Source organism: Malaclemys terrapin, chromosome 3 (genome assembly GCF_027887155.1).
Source record: "Malaclemys terrapin pileata isolate rMalTer1 chromosome 3, rMalTer1.hap1, whole genome shotgun sequence".
Lineage (NCBI taxonomy): Eukaryota > Metazoa > Chordata > Testudines > Emydidae > Malaclemys > Malaclemys terrapin.
The window spans coordinates 190447913-190470294 of record NC_071507.1 but is presented as its reverse complement, the minus strand read 5'-3'; the positions used below and the strand labels follow the sequence as shown (position 1 = coordinate 190470294).

The 22382-nt window shown below is 39.9% G+C and overlaps 1 protein-coding gene across 1 annotated transcript in view; it reads left to right on the top strand.

Moving 5' to 3' along the window:
- The window catches only part of LOC128834291 (WD repeat and coiled-coil-containing protein-like), a 32990-nt gene that overhangs the window by 9324 nt on the left and 1284 nt on the right, over positions 1 to 22382 (top strand). The window contains exons 2-4 of the mRNA XM_054022900.1: positions 8169 to 8289; positions 15406 to 15561; positions 21856 to 21929. Of these exons, the coding sequence (XP_053878875.1) occupies positions 8169 to 8289; positions 15406 to 15561; positions 21856 to 21929 (351 nt within the window). The remainder of the gene's footprint in view (positions 1 to 8168; positions 8290 to 15405; positions 15562 to 21855; positions 21930 to 22382) is intronic.

Sequence of the window (22382 nt, the reverse complement as noted above, 5' to 3'; positions counted from 1 at the left end):
CCCTAGTTTGTTTATGACAAGGTCATGTGAGACAGTATCAAAAGACTTATTAAAATCAAGATTAGGGCTGTCGATTAATTGCAGTTAACTCACGCGATTAACTTAAAAAAATTAATCGAGATTAAAATAATTGATTGATATTAATTGCACTGTTAAAAAATAGAATACCAATTGAAAATTATTAAATATTTTTGGATGCTTTTCTACATTTTCAAATATATTGATTTCAATTACAACACAGAATACAAAGTGTACAGTGTTCATTTTATATTATATTTTATACAAATATTTGCACTGTAAAAATGATAAACAAAGAAATACTGAATTGATAAACAATGATAAAATGTCAAGCATAAAAGGGGTAGCTGTGTTAGTCTGTATCCACAAAAGAACAAGGAGTCCGGTGCCACCTTAAAGACAAACAGATTTATTTGGGCATAAGCATTCGTGGGTAAAAACCCCACTTCTTCAGATGCATGGAGTGAAGATACATCTGAAGAAGTGGGATTTTTACCCATGAAAGCTTATGCCCAAATAAATCTGTTAGTCTTTAATGATAAAAATGATAAACAATTGAAATAGTTTTCAATTCAAATCATACAAGTCCCATAATGCAAGATCTTTATCATGAAAGTGCAACTTACAAATGTAGATCTTTTTTTTGGTTACATAACTGCACTCAAAAATCAAAACAATGTAAAACTTTAGAGCTTCAAGCCCACGCTGTCCTACTTCTTGTTCAGCCAATCGCTAAGACAAACAAGTTTGTTTACATTTACAGGACATAACGCTGCCTGCTTCTTATTTACAATGTCACCTGAAAGTGAGAACAGGCATTTACATGGCACTCTTGTAGCCGGCATAGCAAGGAATTTACGTGCCAGATAAGCTAAACATTCGTTTACCTCTTCATGCTTTGGACACCATTCCAGAGGACATGCTTCCAGGCTGATGATGCTCATTTTAAAAAATGCATTAATTAAATTTGTGACTGCACTCCTTGGGGAATAATTGTATGTCTCCTGCTCTGTTTTACCTGCATATTTCATGTTATAGCAGTCGCGGATGATGACCCAGCACATGTTGTTCATTTTAAGAACACTTTCACCTCAGATTTGACAAAACGCAAAGAAGGCACCAACGTGAGTGAATCTGAAGTGCCTTCCAAAATCTGAGAGGGATGAGGCGTGGAGCATGCTTTCAGAAGTCTTAAAAGAGCAACACTCTGATGCGGAAACTACAGAACCCGAACCACCAAAAAAGAAAAACAACTTTCTGTTGGTGACATCTGACTCAGATAATGAAAATGAACATGCGTCAGTCCGCACTGCTTTGGATCATTATCAAGCAGAACCCATCGTCGGCATGGACATCTGTCCTCTGGAAGAGTGGTTGAAGCATGAAGGGACATATGAATCTTTAGCTTATCTGGCACATAAATATCTTGCGATGCTGACTAAACTGTGCCATGCAAACACCTGTTATCACTTTCAGGTAACATTGTAAACAAGAAGTGGGCAGCATTATCTCCTGCAAATGTAAACAAACATGTTTGTCTCAGCGATTGGCTGAACAAGAAATAGGACTGAGTGGACATGCAGGCTCTAAAATTTTAAATTGTTTTATTTTTGAGTGCATTTTTTTTGTACATAACTGTACATTTGTAAGTTCAACTTTCATGATAAAGAGATATCACTACAGTCCTTGTATTAGGTGAATTGAAAAATACTATTTCTTTTGTTTTCTACTGTGCAAATATTTTTAATAAAAAATAATAATATAAAGTGAGCACTGTACACTTTGTATTCTTTGTGGTAATTGAAATCAATATATTTGAAAATGTAGAAAACATCCAAAAATATTTAAATAAATGGCATTCTATTATTAACAGTGCAATTAATCGTGATTAATTTTTTTAATCGGTTGACAGCCCTAGTCAAGATATATCACATCTACCATAGTATAAATGTAGTATTTCAACTTTTTCCTATCACGTACATTACAAATTTACCTGAAGGCTCAGAGAAGCAGAACCCAGGACAGCAGTAAAAAACTATTAGCTGATGAGTTTCTGGAAAGCTGTCAAGAAAGGGAGAAGAATAAGGTAGAATAACAATAGCTCTTTGGGAGGTGGCAGGCAAATTAGTGTTGCCAACTCTTGCGATTTTATTATAAGTCTAGCGCTATTTAATGTTTTACTTAAAGCTTCAGCTCATTGAGGCATGTGGTTACATGAGATTCTCAGCTTTCATTTAAAAAAAAAAGTTTTCTAGCCCTCATGGTTGCAGAGAAAAGCTTGAACATGTGACTTGAGGGTACCCTAAAGGTTCAACAACAAAAAGAAAAAACATGCAATCCATTTTTTTAAATCTTGTGATTTTGAAGGCAGCTTTGTGATTTTGGGGTCCTGACTCATGAGTTTGGAAAGTTTGGGTTGGCAATACAGAGGCTGCCTGGCTGCAAGCTATGTGATCCTTTTACAAAGCTGTAAAATCTGGTGGCGGTTAAGCTGCGACAGATGAGGGAAAGACTTGCTCATGTTGCCAGATTCTTGTTGAGGGAGAGCTGGAACCAGATACATTAAAGGAAGTTGGCCAAAAGAAGCCTGGGCAGATAATATCCACTTGAGTATCTGGAAATATTTGTCACTTCTGTATACGTATGCCCTTAGTCCTCCAATAAACTTTGTTTATGGACAAAGCAGTTTACAGTAAAGACTTTGAAACTGAAAACTACAAGCCCTTTTAGCCTCCTAGGGAGAGCAATACATCAGAATCAGAGATACAGCTTCTAGGAACAGACAGTGAAACTTGATGGAATTGGAGGAAAAATGATCTTGGGGTTAAAGCACAAGGGTGGGAGGCATGAGATCTTGGTTCTTTTCTCTACACTGCCACAAATTACCTGTATGGGCTTCAGTAAATCACTTAATTTCTCTGTGCCTTGGTTTCATCATCTATAAAATGGGAATAATAATCAACTACCTCTCAAGAATGTTATGAGGCTAAATTGATTAATGTATGTAAAGTATTATGTGTTCCTCAAAGAAAAGGTGCATTATTGTTACTTAAACTAAATGATAAATCAGAAGAGGCTGAAATAATTTGGAGCAATTAAAAACAGAGGAAGCCCATGATCTAATAGAATTCTCCAACAGTCAGACATAAAATGTAACAGAGATTAATTTATCTCTACAAACAGGAGAAGTGCCTGACCACTGGAGAGAGACTAATGTAACACTAATGTTTAAAAGCAATGAAAAGAAAAAAACCTGAAACTAAAGATCTGGATTTCTGAAATCTGTACAAGGAAAATATGTAAAATCATAGGCAGGAATAAGATAAAGGATCTTGGACAGAGCAGAGTGATCTAAGACAGTCCATGTGGTTTTATAAAGAGTAGGTCATACTATAAAATTGTGATTCACTTCTTGGGGGAGGCTACAATAAGAGCTGGCAGGATTAAGCAAAAAACATAATGCACCAAATTCATCCCTAACATAACTTCACTAATTATAATCAACTGATTTGTAGTCAATTGAGATGGAGCTGGGATGAATTTGTCTTGATCATTCTTGACTTGAAGATAACTGGTATGAAGAAATGGGCCTCCACTACATCCAAAACCCCTTCAAATTCTATGAAGGATCACCTTTGGGTCAGAATTTTTCAGCTCAGGCCCATCATTGTTTATAAGTTATTGATGCAAGAGTAAAACAGACAACGTTTTTTTGTTTCTACCAGTATTCAGGCAAAATGTGGCCGTACATTTGGATCGTACAAGCTCATAAGAACAAAAAAAACCACCACTTTGCTTTTGTGCACAAATATCTGTTCTGCATATGCAAATATCAATTTTTTGAGTGCAAATGCAAAGGTTTGCAGGGACACTCATTATACCCATTGCTGAAAATTATGTCTCTTGAACCCTGTGTATAAATCTAAGTGCAATATAGTATTACTAAAAAGAAAAGCAAGAACTTGAGGGGAACTAAAATGACCAGGGAAGAGGTCTCATAAATTATGGCTACAAACAAAGATTAAAGAAATTACAGTGGTTTAAGATCAGAAAGGGGACTTATTTGAAGTATTTCAAATTACTTGGATTTTTTTCTTCCAGTCATTACACAATAACAAATTGCTAATTATTTTTAGCATGGGGACAAGAATACAAATATCTGCAGGGATTTTTTTTTTTAATTTAGAGACATTTGTACAGTACCTATCCTAATAGGACCTCTCAGAGCAACCATAATACACAAATTAAATAATATTAAGCTACTCATCTGCATGTGTTATTTAAAATAGAATGGGGAAAAGGTAATTTCACAGAAGTTCAGTGGCACTGTGATGGTATTTATAACCCAATGTGGTTACGTGAAAACCAGGAGGATTTAATGTGCTGCAATGAAAGAAAAGAGACTACATGGTTTAGGAAGGGTTTAAAACGCTGCAGGGTAAAGAGCACGTGGCTGCAGAAAAACTGTCTGAGATGTGGACAGAATCAAAAGCAGCAAGAGAGCTTGAATAGAAACTAAGAATTGAGCATTAAAGGAGATTAGGAGACATTTATTTAAGCCAAAGGTTAATTAACATGTGGAACAGATTACTCAGTACAGAAATAGAAGATGCAGCTGTGAACTGATTTAAAAAGAAGTTTGACATCAAGAAGAAATATCAAAGGATACAAAGTGCAAACACTAACTAGAGAAGAACCCAAATTAGGTTTAGGGTAGATGGTGTCTCTTCTTTCTGTCCTAAAATGTTACAGTGCTGCAGTTGGTTTCATGTTGAATACACAAAAGGAAAAGTTGGAGGAGGAAGGGGTCAACAGCATAGTAATTAAATTAGAAGATTATGTTAAATTGGGAGGTGTTGCAAACACAAGTGATGCCAGGGGAATAAAATAGGTTCTAAAGTAATGGAAAATAAGGGCAGGAAATAAAGTGAACTTCAAAGTAGAAAAATACAATAGTATGTTTTAGGGGGAAATAATCCAAACCATAGATATTTAATAATGGCAGAGAGTCACTTGAAAAGCAGTAATGTTGAAATTTGTCTCTGGATAATAGTGGACAGCAAATTATATATAAGCATATCTATCAATTACATAGCTACTTAGACTTTACAATCATCAGCTGTTCCTCATGCTGTGGTCTTGTGGACTTGGATTCACAGAGGTATTTAGGCTCTTAATTTCTATTGACTTTGATGAAAGTTGGGAGCCTAAATATCTCTGTGGATCTGGACCAAAATGGGCGGTCATCAGTAGGAACAGAATTCAGAGGCCTCAGTCCTTAGTCCAGCTAAAGTCCACCCAACACAGCACCAAAAAGGAGGACAAGGCTGGCTGTATGCCATCTTTATACTCCCCCATTCTCTGGTTTGTCTGGTTTGGCTCCCAGTATAAGTTCCACCCCTCCTTAGAAAGCTATACCAGACATGCCAAGACAGATTCCCCAGCTGCCTGATTAGGGCAGATCTACAGTCCTCTGTTCTGCTAGAGCTGTGAGATGGATTGTATTGGGGCCAAATGTGTGACAAACACATACCTGTACAACTGGAATTAAGGAGGCTGCTTATTAGTTGTAGTAGCATTAGGCTTGTAAGCTCTGTAGGCCAATCACTAGTGGATGACATGATCAGATCCACTTAAGCAGGACTGAAATTCACCCAGAAGAGGACAGACACTTATACACATGGCCCAGTACATTACATACTCCTGTGCCAAAAAATTAAAAATTCTGCACCAAAAAATAAATAAATTCTGAGCACACAATATTTTAAAATTCTGCAAATTTTATTTGTCAAATAAATGTGGAGGCTCCAGCATGGCATTGGGGAGCACAGGCCACTGGCTGCACAGAGGTGGGAGATCACTGTGCAGCTCCCCCACCAGGACACGTATTCAGCGGTGAGGCTGCACCCAACTCTGACACAGCACAAGGACCAGGCCTGCCCCAGAAACACCCCCTGGCTCTTCCTCTCCCTACTAGGTGTACCAGGTATGGGGCAGGCAGGCTCATCAAGGCAGGATCCAAGTGTTGAGGGGTTTAGTGTGTGGGGATCCAAGTACAGGGGGGATCCAGAGGCACAGGGGCTTGTTGGGGGGTTCTGGGTGCAATGGTAAAGGGACTCTGCAGGGGGGTCCAGATGAAAATGGTTGGGGCTCAGGGGGGGATCTGGGTGTGTGGGGATAGAACTTGGCAGGGGGTCTGGGTGTGGGGAGCTCAGTGGGGGGTCCAGATGCTGGGGGAGTGGGGCTCAGTGGGGTGGGGATCCAGGTTCATCTGGTTGGGGCTCGGTGGGGTGGGGAGCCGGGTGGCTTATAGGGGTGGTCCAGGTGCAGGGGGCTTATTGGGGGAGTTCTGAGTGAGGGGTGTGTGGGGCTCGGTGGGAAGGTCTGGGTATGAATGGGTCTGGATGCACAGGGGTTGGGTGGATGGGGGAGCAGCTCCCTGTACAGGGATCCCTCCCCCTGCAGCTGAGGAGCGATGGATGCAGGAAGGGGGGGGGCAAGGGAGTTTGCAGAACTTCCTGAAGCTAAGGGAGAAATCTGGGGGTGTGACTGATCCAGCCCCGGACGCCATGCATGGGAAGAGGAAGTCCCGTCCTCCCCAGCTCTGAGCCCAGCGCAGGATAGGATCCACCACCTGGGTCTTCCCCAGTTCTGCCCCTGCCCCATAGTGACTTACCTCTCTGCTGGCTTCTCTGGGCACCTGAAACACACTGCTGGGAAGGGTCACATGACTACTCTCGTGGCTTCCCTTTGCTTCCCTGTCAGAAAGTCATTTTTCTGCGAGGAAGCAAAGAAATCTGCAGGGAACATAAATTCTGTGCATGTGCAGTAGCGCTGAATTCCCCCAGGAGTAGTTAAATTTGCAAGGCAATATGGCATCAAAGAAGCTGGTGCAGTTTTGAGCTGCATGTTGTAGCCAATGATTTTAGCTTAGTAGTCATTTATTGTGTGATGTTATGATTAATCAATTTGTTATGTTACATATATTCATTGTATGTTAATTAGAGTTAATTTGTAGGATTATAAAAGTATAAGATTGATCAGTATTTAGAGGAACTCAGTAAGTAAGGAACCAAGTACACATGAGTAAGACAAGCTGAAACACAAGACCTGTAGGTTGAGGCCTGCAAGACTTTAGCTTAGCTATTTTAGGTGTTGGAAACAAGAAACAATGACATAAGTGACCAAGAAATAATTCGATGCCCTAAGATTATGCAGAAAGAGGTACCAACTGGTAAAATTGCACAAAATTACTCAGAAGATTAATATTAGATCATAAAAATATCATACAGATATTTCAGGTATATCAGACACATGTGTTAAACCACGGGATACAGGTTGTGCATCAATGCTAATGAGAACAAAGGGAACTTACACAGCCTATAGAAAATTGTGGTCCCTTAAGTTTCTAGGGGACACCGACCAATAAGAGAAAAGAGGGTGGACACTTTTATTGACACACGCCGAATGTAGGTGTAGACAGAATCACATTATAAATAGAGGATGCCCAGAATGGGAAAACTGAGCTCCCTCTGGGAGACTCCAGCAGGAATCATCCCTCTACTGATGATCAAGCCATGAGAGACCCATCAGACCCTAACACTGTTGTTAAGAATGTGAGTATAACTATATTTGTAACTTGTGCATAGGTCTCTATAGAATTTCTATATGCATGGGTAATCATAACTTAAAACTTTTAAAACAGACTAGACTTTGTACTAGTGAAGGTATGTGTGGTCACTACTCTTGGTCTTTATGTGTTCCTAGAGACTCTAACTCTGAAGCAAGCAGCAGAGGTGACTTTCACTCTGTTAAGCTTGAAACTGTAGCTGCCAAAGCTGAATCCATGGTGATTTAATACCATTTTATAAAATTCACTTTAAATAAAATAAAGGGCTACAACCTGCAGACATGACTCTAAGGAGCCAGGAGCCAAATGAGTCCCTCTCTTCTTGGGTCTGGTGAGACAGAACCTGTAATATTGCAATTAAATATGGGTGCCTTATTCCCATAAATATATAGATACATTGTTGGGAGTAAAGAGAAGATGAAAACCCAAAATGATAAAGGAGCTGTAAGGCCTGATTCTTGAAGTAAAAAGTGGCTAGTATTCTAACATGACCTTTTCTTTTACCTGTATGTATCCGCAGAAGTATTTCTCAAATGGAGCTGTTGCTGAAGAAACAAGAACTGTTCTCCTTTGTGATGGCAAGATCCACCTGAATTTAGTCCAGCAGCTTTTTGATCTACCCATTATTGAAATGAAACATGGTACGTTCTTGTATATTTCTGGTGGCTGGGTTACAGACGACATTTTCAATATCAAAGTTGTACTTGGAAACATATATAGGTATTTTGACATTTTTCCCAATAAGCCCTTGTTTTTCTTGTCTGAAACATGGCAGAATCTAGTAGTCCTGGCTTGAAGTAGTAATTACAAACACCAAACACCTGGTTTCCATCATCAGCACACCACTATAAAATTTGTTCTAGTACCCCTGTCAGAACATCTCCCAAAATTACACCTCTACCCCGATATAACGCTGTCCTCAGGAGCCAAAAAAATCTTACCGCGTTATAGGTGAAACCGCGTTATATCGAACTTGCTTTGAACCGCCGGACTGTGCAGCCCCCCCCCCCCCCCCCCCCCCGGAGCACTGCTTTACTGCGTTATATCTGAATTTGTGTTGTATCAGGTGGCGTTATATCGGGGTGGAGGTGTACTTAAATGTTAGGGATGATTGCATAGCTGCCTATGACAGAGTGCTGGGCAACAGCACCTAAGCCAGCACTCTGGTCACTGCGGATCTAATTACCCCAGAGAAGACCTCATTAAGAAGAGTTGTGCCTAACTGACGGGCTGGAGAGAACTAAGAGGCTAATTAGGCCATTGGGCAAATGGTACAAAAGGCACGGGAAGGAAGAGGGATGGAAGGAAGCAGAGAGAGAGATTGATTGATTGGATTGATTGATTACTCTTCCCTGCTTACCTCAGGAGCTGAAGACTCCCTAGGACAGTAGGTGTAAGTAAGGCTGTACAGAGTATAAGGATGGTGGAAAGCAATATTGTAAATTATAAATATTGTAAATTGCATGGGGTGTTTTACCAGCAAAAATGTCTTTGAGCTGTTTGTGGACTTAAGCAGAGGCAAGACAGAGTAAGGCGGCAATGACAGAACAAGTAGTAATGGCTCAAGTGGCAGTGGGGGAGGTTTAGGTTGGATATTAGGAAAAACTTTTTCACTAGGTGGGTGGTGAAGCACTGGAATGCGTTACCTAGGGAGGTGGTGGAATCTGCTTCCTTAGAGGTTTTTAAGGTCAGGCTTGACAAAGCCCTGGCTGGGATGATTTAGTTGGGGATCAGTCCTACTTTGAGCAGGGGGTTAGACTAGATGACCTCCTGAGGTCCCTTCCAACCCTGAGATTCTATGATTCTATGAAGAACAAGTGTGCCCTGACATGCTGCCCCCAAACCAGAGCAATCAGTTAGATTCCTCTGTGGAGGGAGACAGAGAAAATAATCAGAACACAAAGTTCTTTGTAAACAGGGATGCTTCCTTTTAAAGCCTTTTGGCATCTTTACCCCTTTCCACAAACATGCCATGTACCTGATGATACGAGAGGTTCGGGGGGGGGGAGGGAATCATTCCTGGGATATTACACTTTTTATGTCTGGAAATTCTTGGGATTAGTGTAATCTAAAATTAGCGCAGGAGTTCTAATCTGCCAAACTCTTCTCTTTACCTTCCACCAGTGATTTATTTGTAAAGATGGGGAGGAGCCAGGAAAATCTTCTCCCTGGTCCCTGAACTATCCAATCCTTGTCTGCAAATGTTTATCATCTTCTCAGCCACTGCAGGGCATTTATTTCTCCTCCTCTCCTCTGAAATGGTTTCTGTGGCTTGTTTTATCATACGTTCTATACATTATAAATGTTTGCCTTGGTCTGTAGCTGTGATCTCTTTGAGTGGCTTCCCTCCCACAGGGACACCCAACAATAAATTCCTACCTCCCAGCCCAGTTGCCACCAACAAATAAAAATATTCCTCATAATTAGAGCTGGGTGGGAGATGATTTTCCTGTCCTATGAAAATTTTCAACATTTCAAAAATGTTCAGAGAGCAAAAGCAATCCTGGCCCCAATAACCTAGTGGTTAGGGCACTCACCTGGGATGAGGGAAACCTAGGTTTAAACCCCTGCTCTGAATCAGATACTTGAACTTGGCTCTCCCATATCTACTAGGCTATTGGCTATTCTGGGATGGGATTCTCTCTCTCTCTCTCATTTTGACCAAAACTTCCATTCTGTACCTTAGAAACCTTCCTGACTATGTCATATGCTATGATTGGCAGCTCACTGCTAAACAGAGACTAGCAGAGGGATGGCACGGGTGCTGTCAGTGAGGACAGACTAGCGTAGGAAAATCTGCACAGCAGCTGCTTACACTGGGCCTGATTCATCCTGGTGCTGATGCTGAGACCAGTGCAAAAACTGAGGATGGTGTCTCCCTGACACTGGGGATCCCTGAAACTGGTTTGGTCTTGGGCTGCCTTAACTTGTACCCTGGCTGCAATGGTCTCTCTGGGTAGCTCTAGCAGCCAAGCATGGGAGGGACATAAGACATCTCTCCCTTTATCAGCATACCTTTTACACTGGAGGTGGCTGCAGGTGGTGGAATAGAGGCAACTATGCCAACTGTTCACCTACTGGGGAGGCCTTCTATGGAATTGGTATTTTCAGAGAGATCCCTTTGCAGCAACACAAAGTGGCTTTAGCATGGGGAGGAGGGGATGAATTCCCATCTTTGGCCAGCACTACCAGTTCTTGATTTTAAGAGCACCAAATTCACCTGTTTAATTAAAGAAAACATGGAGAGATTATTATGAAAATTAACAAGAAAGCCTGAGAGAAAGCCTCTTTTCAGCCTATAGAAAGGCTGATAGTTTAGTTAACATCAACACTCTTCATTTTGATGCCCCAGGTTTTATAGAAGACAAATGCCACAGCACAGAAGCACCTCCAGATGTCTCTTCTGTCCAGTGTGCTGTTACACTCTTCAAAAAAGGAGTCTGTTTGTAAAGAGCAAAGGGAATTGTTGAACTAAGAATCCCTCTCAAACCATGCAAAATGTACCAGATTCAGAGCAGAGGGATTTATGTGATTCTTCAATCAATTGAAGAACTGACCGGGAGTAGGGGGAGGTTGCGCTCCCTGAGTTTTCCTTTGAGTTTGGGATTTAGGTGAGCTGCAAAGCTCAAAGTATAATCCATCAAAATTGCTGAGTTTCACCTCGTTTTGCATTGAAACCCTGTAAATCCACAAGTTTTGCATAGTTTTGACACAAAACCATGAGATGGCCTGGGCACAAGTGTTTGTGAACATTAGCAGACTGTACCACAAATATGGGGTGATTTTTCCAGTTTGCAACAAAACACAAAGTACGCTGAAGGGTTAACAAAAATGTTACTCAGCTCCATCCCATCCTCTAACGCCACATAATTAGATGGGACACTTTGACAAATGTCCTTAGTTTGCAGTGATGGTTTCCAAATTTTTTTCTTTTGAATTAACATTTTGAAATGCTAATCTGCAACAGTGGGCCAAATTCACACTGATGCAAACCCACTGAAATGAATGGAATTGCATCAGGAATAAACTTAGCCTTGTCCTAAATGCTTAAGTCCAGTAGCGTAATGCCATTACCCTTGCTAAATATAGCCTGTCAAATACAGCATTGGTAACAGCACATATTTGGAGGTCTCAGTCTTCTGCAGGTCATCTGTAATAATTATGCAAGGTAAAAGGGTATTTTTAACATTACTTTTTGCACTACCCTATCTCTAAGTAACAAAACATTTTGTGGGATATAATATAACACGAGTGTTAACTTATTGCAATTGTGATTTTTCAAACTTTCAGATGAATCGGGATAAAAACTCACAAGAGAATAATAAAAAAGCAGGTTTTATCAGTTTGGCTGATAATGCAGTTCTGTTGGTTTGTGTGGCAGCATTTCCAATTACAGCCCTCTAGTTTATGGACTCCAAAGTCTGTCCAGAATTAGAAAGAAGGTATTAACAGAAAAAGATTAAAGGTTCATGGTTGGGAATGACAATCTTCTTATGACGTTATAGGTGACATGACAACATGAAATAGTGAAGCAGCTTGTGAAAGTGCTTAGTTAATAGCATAAAGAAAGGAGATTTCGCTTTGCCAAATACACAATGTTGCAACTGAAAAAAAAAAATCAAGCACAGCATTTTAGGGTTTTTATACTTCCTTTTTCCATAATCTTTTTCATTTTGTGTAGAAAAGCAAAATGTATAAGAACTATTAAAATATACACAATGAAACATAACCTACCTTCCTATATATCAAATGATGCTATTCAAGGTCCTCTATTCCATAATTACAAGACAAGTAGGCCTTATCAATAATATGGCACACACAGGTTCACAGAGTGGTACTGCTGTCAGTGTTCTTTCTTCTGAAATGTCCAACTGAATAAAACAAAGGATATACAGACAAATTGTTATATATGTGTATGTTATGTCCTAGGATAACATAATAGGTAGCCCATTAAGGAAAAGACCCACTAGCAGTAAACATACACAGTAAATATTGCTTTATTTTAAAAGGTGATTTACAAAGGAAAGAAAATGGATTTGTATTATTTTCTGCATCTATATGATGCATGAAGCAAACCTGAATGGTTTTGATTTTCTTTCTTTATTTCTTCTTTTTTTCTGCTTTTTTAAACATTAGAAATTCAGATCTGTCTACCCTATATTTTCCTGAGAATCTGTCGAGATCTGGCGAACTAGTAGGTTTATTATATCAGACGTACTATACAAGTGAAACCTAATTAATTGAGAGGGAAAGTGATTTTTATTCAGTCTGTTTAAAAATCTTGTTGTTGTTATTGTTATCACCTATTTAATACAAATGCCCGAGAAACACTTGGGAGAAAATACATCTTTGTCAGAGATTCAACAACCCACCTTTTCAACTGAGGAGTAAGAAAGCTCAAAATCCACATTTCTGAGACCTCTAACAAGTCATCCCACAAACCCACTAAGAACAAGACTTGACATTCCTGATATTTCTAAGGTAAAAACCATGCAATAATAAAAAACAGACATATGAAAATGGGATCCTTTCAAGACCTCTTTATATCATAAGTAAGGCTGTCAAGTGATTGAAAAAATTAATCATGCGATTAATCGTGCTGTTAAACAATAATAGAATAGCATTTATTTTAATATTGGATGTTTTCTACATTTTCAAATATATTGATTTCAATTACAACATGGAATACAAAGTGTACAGTGCTCACTTTATATTTATTTTTTATTACAAGTATATGCACTGTAAAAAAACAAAAGAAATAGCATTTTTCAATTCACCTAATACAAGTACTGTAGTGCAATCTCGTTATCATGAAAGTTGAAACTTACAAATGTACAGTTATGTACAAAAAAATTGCATTCAAAAATAAAACAAAGTCCACTCAGTCCTACTTCTTGTTCAGCCAGTAGCTCAGACAAACAAGTTTGTTTACATTTGCAGGAGATAATGTCCACTTCTTGTTTACAATGTCACCTGAAAGTGAGAACAGGCATTCTCATGGGACCGTTGTAGCCGGCGTCGCAAGGTATTTACCTGCCAGATGCGCTAAAGATTCATATGTCCCTTCATGCTTCAACCACCATTCCCGGGGACATGTGTCCATGCTGATGACGGTTCTGCTCAATAACAATCCAAGCAGTGCGGACAGACACATGTTCATTTTCATTATCTGAGTTAGATGCCACCAGCAGATTTTCTTTTTTGGTGGTTCAGGTTCTGTAGTTTCCGCATCAGAGTGTTGCTCTTTTAAGACTTCTGAAAACATGCTCAACACCTCATCCCTCTCAGATTTTGGGAAGGCACTTCAGATTCTTAAATCTTGGGTCAAGTGCTGTAGCTATCTTTAGAAATCTCACATTGCTACCTTTGCATTTTGTGAAATCTGCAGTGAAAGTGTTCTTAAAATGAACATGTGCTGGGTCTTTATCCGAGACTGCTATAACATGAAATATGTGCCAGAATGCGGGTAAAACAGAGCAGGAGACGTACAATTCCCACCCCCACCCCCAAAGGAGGTCAGTCACAAATGTAATTAACGCATTTCTTTTTAATGAGCGTTATCAGCATGGAAACACGTCCTCTGGAATGGTGGCTGAAGCATGAAGGGGCATACGAATATTTAGCATATCTGCCACATAAATACCTTGCAATGCCGGCTACAAAAGTGCCATGCAAATGCCTCTTCTCACTTTTAGGTGAAATTGTAAATAAGAAGAGGGCAGCATTATCTCCTGTAAATGTAAACAAACTTGTTTGTCTGAGCGATTGGCTGAACAAGAAGTAGGACTGAGTGGACTTGTAGGCTCTGAAGTTTTACATTGTTTTGTTTTTGAGTGCAGTTATGTAACAAAAAATCTACATTTATAAGTTGCACTTTCATGACAAAGATTGTACTACAGTACTTGTATGAGGTGAATTGAAAAATACTATTTATTTTGTTTATCATTTTTATAGTGTAAATATTGTAATCAAAAATAATATGCACTTTGATTTCAATTACAACACAGAATATAATATATATGAAAATGTGGAAAAACATTCAAAATATTTAATACATTTCAATTGGTATTCTATTGTTTAACAAGGTGATTAAAACTGTGATTAATCATGATTAATTTTTTTAATCGCGATTTTTTTTGAGTTAATCATGTGAGTTAGCTGTGATTAATTGACAGCCCTAATCATAATTAGGAGTGGGGAAAAGTACAAAGTCATTTTTTTCTTCTGCATGTCACCTGAATTTAGAGCTGCTGAACAGTGCTGGATTGAAAGCCCTGGAGATGGAAGTTTCTATTTATCCCCAAAACAAATATAGCATAGGTAGTTTCTTAATAATTTATTTTAATTTTTGTCATTCCTTCATCATTTGGGAGGAGGGAATGAGCAGATGGATGAGCAGAAGTAGATGGCATTGGAGCATAGGTTAGTTGTGGAAGGCTAGACAAAAAAGTTTTGAGGAGGAAAGCGGGGGTGCTTAGGGGACATCCACATTAGCAAAAATTGAATTTGTTTTTCACTATCACTGAGCAGGGTTAGTAAAAATGCCGGAGCCCTTTGTACACTAGGACTTCCATTAATGTTACCATTGGGGAAGCTTCACTTACAGTGGATTGCCAGATATGAATTTTGCTAGTATAGACAAGGTTTTAATGCCAAGGAAAAGGAAGGCTAATGTGCTGGACTTCTAAAGTGTGATTGTATATTGTATGTAATCACATCAGTACATTCATTTTCTTTAATGCTCAATTTCTTTATAGGTTCTTCTTGGATTGTTCTCACTGCAGACAGCGAAGGCTTTGTTCCATTAATGTTCAAAGCAAAACAAGAGATAATCATAAGGGATGGAAGTGACAGTTCAGAAGTCTGTGGAAGTCACTCCTGCAAAAACAGCATGTCTATACAACCACCAAGCAGTGTGACATAATTTCAGGATGAAGAATGCAAATGCCCTTCTGTTATGAGACAATAAAAAAAGACATTCTGCAGTATCAGAAACTGCATGACTAGAAAACTGTCTCCCATATATTCAGTGCGTTGAAACTGTAATACATGTGGCCCAGTTTCACAGTAGTTAGATCCTATCTGGGCTTCCATGGTCCCTGCTGCAGAATCAGCTCTAGATTCATGTCTATTTCATCTGACACTCATAAGGCTTGTGGCAGGTTTTGAGCAGTGGGTGGGAAAGACTGTTTCTCTGTAGCTGGTACTTTAATTCTGTTCAAGCTATTCTTGGAGTGGCAAGTTAAAATCGTGTGATGAAAATAATGGATAAATATCAAGAGTGGGGGGGGCAACTCAGCAGTAACAGGTACACCTTTTGCACTAAAAGCTGGTGTTACTGAAGGAAGTTTTTTAAAGTTCATTTCTGTTTATTAACATACACAGAAAGCTGTCACTTTTTTGGCTTGGCAACAGTTTGCTGCTCCAGTGGATCCTAGGGAAACTTGCAGCATTTTGGAGAAATACATGATTTTTATGTGAAGATGCATGACTGTTAAAAGAGCTATATCGGTGTCTCATCTGCCATGAGGATTTGTATAGCGGAACCTAGGAAAACAACTATTTAGCATGCAATAAAGGAGAAAAAAAAAGGTAAAGCAAGGATCAAAGACATTCAAAGACACTACGTAATACAGGCACATCCTGGGAGCAGATGGACAGATTTGTGGGAGCTCAAACTATAATGATTATGAGGATGAGAGAAGGAACAACAAAGGAATTGAATAAACTCTCACTGTTTTTCCAGGAAGTAGGGAGGGAAGGGTGAAGTGTTACAGTCCATCCTGTGTGTGGCTCCTGCTTCTCCTACTGGGTATGCACTGACAGAAAGTATGGAGAGGCATACCTGTTTCATCCTTAGCTCTAAAGGAATGAAGGATGATTTTTTATGTAATCTTTTCCCAACACATTTTAGTCCTTAAGTTTGTTATAAACATTTATATTCACAGTCTGAATTTTTGTCTCTTTGAATATCTCTGAGAAGTGTTTTCCCTGCACCTTGGGAATCTTGGTAACATTGTTTATATAGCAGACATATGGTAAAATCTATGTGATAAACCGCATTTATCATACAACTCATTTCACTTGCACTCTCCCCATATATGAATCTCCTCCTGAGACTTATTCTAACATTCCACAGTACTGAGCAATAAAAGACATGTTTCTTTCTATTCCCCCAAAATGTGGGATTTCTCTTCCAAAATTACATAGGCCTATGACTCAAGATGGGCAATAATCAGTCTTCTACCAATGAAAGGTTTAAGGTTCAATATCACATATCAGGGCCAGCAATGGAAGCTTTAAACCATCAGTTTAAAGGCAAGAATTTTTCTACCCCTTTCCCAATAGCATATGGCTAATACTGGTAGGTCACAAGATCTTGGACCTTAAAATCCCAGCATTGCTAGCGGGGAAAAGTATGTAAAAATAATTTTAGGTAATTTTTAGAGGTTTTTAAAATGTGGCCTCTCCAAGACCAGTACCACTGGACTCTTATACTAAGGTAGCCTCTGTCTCTTAACATTGGGTAAAAGGGCCAGAGCAGCATCTAGGGCTCTAAAAATCTCAAATCCAGCTGGGGGGCCAATTCCTTGAGAGGCTTTCTGAGGACTCTTTACAAGCCCTGGTGTAGGAGATGTATTGGGTGTGGGGCTGGAAGCAGGAAGTGTGTGTCAACAGCAGGGCTGTAGCATGCAGCACTGTGGAAATTCCAGGCAGCAGTGCAGTCCACAGGCCCAGCCCAGGGAGGCAGCTGTAACTTAGATAGGCGCCCTAATTTATGCCAGGGGCCACTCCACCCCCCAGAATAACCAGGGGTCAAGAGGACACAAAGATGGTTTAAAGCCACCTTAGCAGCACTCATTCCCTCTGTGCTGCACCTCTTAGAATAGCAGTATCATCGTAGCACTGCCAGAAAAGGGTGATCTTACTCCATGTATGCACTGGAGAGGTACTGTGCTATTATCAATCCTGGGCAAAGTACTGGCTACTGTTATGCTGAATAGAATGAACAAGACAGTGGATAAAATGTTACGAGAAGAACAGGATAGGTTCCATCCATGTAGCTCATGTTGTGAACAGATACTCATTCTTCAACAGATCATCAGCAAAGCTCCTGTTTGGCAAAACCCCATCTTAATCAACGTTAAGAAAGCACGAGATAGTGTCCACAGAGAGACACTGTGGAATATTGCTAGCAGTTATGGGACACCAGACAAGCTGATCAACATAATAAGGAGTTGATATGATGGAAGCAGACGTGCAGTAAGATCAGATACTGGGCTGGGTGAGTGGTTTGATATTATAACTGGAATTAGACAAGGGTGTGTGTTATCACCAATCCCTTTTGCATTAGCAATAGACTGTGTGATGAGCAACAAAAGGTGTAAAATGGGATCATGGATATGAGTTACATGATCTTGGCTTTGCCGACAACATTGCTTTACTAAGTACGACAGGGAATGGAATTATTGCCCTTATGTCAGAGAGAGAAGAGCAAGCAGCCAAAATTGGAAAGTAAATGCAGATAAAACCAAGATTATGAAGATAGGAAACTGGACAACAGATGCAAAGGTGTATGTGACTGGATAAGAAATCGAAGTGGTAGAAAAGTTCTGTAACCGGAAAGTGTGATGACATTTGAAGGTGGCTAAAATAAAGATGTTCATACGAGATTAGGAAAAGCAAACACCACTTTTGAAAGGATTAACAACATCTGGTCAAACAGAGGTCTCCACACCAAACTAAAGGTCAGATTATACCATGCAATTGTACTGAGCAAAGACACAGCCAATGACAGTGGCTAACAAAAAAAGATTGGAGGCTGGCTGTAATGGGAGCCCTCACCCCTGGAGTTCCCCCTGGCAGCTCAGTGCAGTGCCACCATTGCATCCCTGCCTCAGTTTCCCCTGAAGGAGGGTTTTAATAAATCCTAGAAAGCTTATATCTTCAACAGCAGGATCTAGTTTATTCAACTCCAAAGACAGAACATCACACAAATAGGCCTCCCCCTCACCGTCTCTATCTGCAGAGAGGAGGGGCTGAGTAACCCTTAGTAAACCTAAAATGTAGCATTGACATAGTGCAGTGCTCTAGCGTAGGTAGACCATAACAGATCTTACTCAAGTTGAACATATGAGCTGCTTTTCCATTACCTCACACAAAAGAGCACTGCACACACACACACACACACACACACGGTTGTGGGATAGTGATTTTGAGCCTTTGATTTTTTACCAACCTGAGGTCATTCCACAATGTCTGTGTTAAATCCAGATTCAGTTTGCTTAGATTTACTTTTCCCCTGGTGTTATCATCTATTAGAGAATTGCCAGTATCTTGCTGTTACTGACATTTGGATGTGCTTACTGCAATACAACCTCGTTTTGCAGACAGCCAAAATTGTCCTTGAACTTTATGTCTCCACTATTATTTGACACATACGTATCAGCAGCCAGGTGTGATCAAATGTTTGGTGGCATGCGGTGCCAATACTTCTGTATTGGCACAGAAAGACTTCCTGCAGAGGAGATGACATTTGCAATGTTATGAAAACTTGCCACCGAAAACCATCAGTGCCTGACAACCTATGTCCTTTGGCAAGGATCCATCCAACTTGTCAGCAGACACCATGCTATCTTAACAGACGAGAGAGTATGCAGCCAAGAAAGGAATATATCTCCGTGTAATACTAGACACAAAACTGATTCATAGCTCCAGAAAAAAAGGCAAACCAGAATTTCACATTAGAGACCCCAATCATTTCCTTTAAATCAAACTAATACTTAAACCTTTACAAACAGGAAAAACATGAATGGTTTGTAAGAAGGCGACATACTAAGAGAATAGAACATCCTATGGAGATATTTGTGATAATTTTGTTAACTTTCAGAAGAAAAGGAATGAAAAGTTGGACATGATAAAAGGCTCTAGCCATATAATTGAATTTTAGCCTTCTGCAATGATTACTTTTCACAATAGGAAAATCCTTTTGTTACAAACTGTTCACTCTTTAAAGACTAACAAATGTATTTGGGCATAAGCTTTCGTGGGCTAAAACCCACTTCATCAGTTGCATGGAGTGAAAAATACAGTAGGCAGGTGCATATATTACAGCACATAAAAAGATGGGAGTCAAGAGGGGAGTCAATGATTGAATTGGCTCCGTTAGCCCTGACTCCCCACTTGGTAAGGCAACTCCCATCTTTTCATGTGCTGTAATATATATACCTACCTACTGTATTTTTCACTCCATGCATCTGATGAAGTGGGTTTAGCCCATGAAAGCTTATGCCTAAATAAATTTGTTAGTCTCTAAGGTGCCACAAGGACTCCTCGTTGTTTTTGCTGATACAGACTAACACGGCCACCCCTCTGAAACCTGTTTGCTCTTTGTTTCATATATTTCTGAGTTTTGGGAAAGTGGCTTGTAACTCTTTGTTCAGTTACTCTGAAACATAAAAGAACCCTCTTAGAATTCTATGATCCTCTCTCTGAAACACAAGGGTTCAACCAATCATTAACAGGTGTTCTTAAATTACATACAAGTATTGTTGTGCTGTGAGGTACTGGTTACTACATCAACCTCTTTGAGATTGGGTGTGAGCACACCCTTCAATTAACATAACTATGAAGAGAATCACAAGCCCCACAGCTGAGAAAAAAGGGGTTATGAAAAATGTGAACCCACCAGGTAGTTTTGAATACAAAGGCTGGAGTGGAGAAGTTTTGTTGAGTATCATTTGGGCAAGCATGCGCACGAGTGTGAGGGACAGCAGAATGAGAGAGACTTAGGGCCTGAGCAAGAAAGCCAAGCAAGCAGCCTGTAAGTATGGTGAGACCCTGGAGAACTCTAGAGAGAGATTGAAGTCGGAGGTGATGGCTGAACGAAGCATCGACCTATAAGCTGAGAAACTGTTCCTTTTGGTTTTGGTCCCTCCTGTGTTTGGAAGAGGACTTTGTACGTTCCTTGTAAGTAAACAAGATTGCATCAAAGAAAACACCAGACTCCATCAGCAATTTCTACTCCCAACCAGGACATGCCCAGGGACCCAACCTTTGACTAGTCGCAGGAGTCAACAAGGTAACAGTATATCTAATGTACCCATCACTGTTATGTTCCCTATGTGGCACTTCCAGCCCAGCTTCATGTCCAAAATTATTTTTACTGAATTAATAATATAAACAAATAAAAACAAGCCTACTAATACTAAGTTTTAACATTTTTTCCAAACAGCCTGCCCTGTATTTGGGGCCTAAACTACCTGACAGTGCCCCTGTAAACTCTCCCCTCAGATGTAATGGCAGTCACTCACCCCAGGAGCCCTAGTGTGGAACCACAGTTAAATTTCTGCCTCTGTTTCCCAAGTTCAATGCAGCCTTCAAGGAGGAGGGGTAGTTTATGGTATGGTATGTAGACAAGTTTTTTTCTATGGTATGGTATGTAAACAAGCCTTCTTCTGCTGTAAGTCCTCAGGCTTCCCCACAGCCTGCAGCTTTGCAGTCTCTCCCCTGCTAATTCAGGGTATCTCCCAAGCCTTCCTGCCTGGAGAGATTTATAGTCTCTCTCCTCTGGTGCTTTTTCTCTTTGTGTTCTGGGCACAGTTCCTCTCCCCAGGAGAGGCCACTGGAAATAGCTTCCTACCCAGCTTCCCCAAGGAGTTCTCTCCCCAAGAGCTTCCTCTCTCTATTCTGGGCTCCTGCTTGAGCCCTCATAACCCTTTATAAGACCCTGTTGTTCTTTAACTAATTAACTACCACCCAGCTACTTATCCAATTAACCAACCACAGGTGGATCTGGGTTGGTTCATTCTCTTTAGTGGAGCCTGTCACAGGGAGGCTGGGAGCCTGAACCATGACACAGGGTAGACTATAATGATAACTTGAAAATGCACCTGATTTATGAGGTAATAACCATATCCTGGATAATAAGCTCAAAGAAAATAATTATGATGACATTAACAGGAATCACTCAAGTTATTATTATGCTGAAATTTTAAACATTCAATTTTACAACAAAAGTGAAGAAAAAATATGTACAAATCATAAAACTGGAGTAGGTACCTGCAGTGTGGTACTTTAAAAAATGTTAAATAACCTTTTTATTTTCTCCTTCCCCTCTATTCCTTCCTCGATTACCTCTCTCCTGCCCCTCCCCTGGGACCTCATCTATAACTTCCCCTTTCCCCAACCTTTTTTCTTCCCTACAGGTCAACAAATTTATGATCGTTATTGTGGGAACCACAACTTTGTTAAATTACAGGTATTGAGGGATGAGTGGAAGGTTAGAGCCAATGTCAAAATTCCCATTGACTGAATGTGAGAGAGATTATTATTATTTAGCAAAGACAAAATGTGTGCTAGGACTGAGCCTGAACATGGAAAATGAATTCCACTGTTTTTGTTTTTTAAACAGTATTTTAATTGCCCCATTTTTTCCTTCTCTTTCATGTAAATCTTGGAGATTTTCAGCATCAGCTGAAGGTCAGAAGAAACTGAAGCATCATCTATGTTGTTGGCAAACAGATTAAAAATTCTGAAGAGACGAACCAAGGGGAGCAGAGAGATTTGCTTATTTGCAGTACAATTGTTAAGAAATAACCATAGTGATTATGCAAATCACTGCTGTCTGGCTAACAATGGCTGCCAGCCAATCAGAGTACAGGGATTCACATACTGTACTGTAATTGTGAAATAATCATTCAGTGGTTATGCAAATAATATACTCATAACCGAA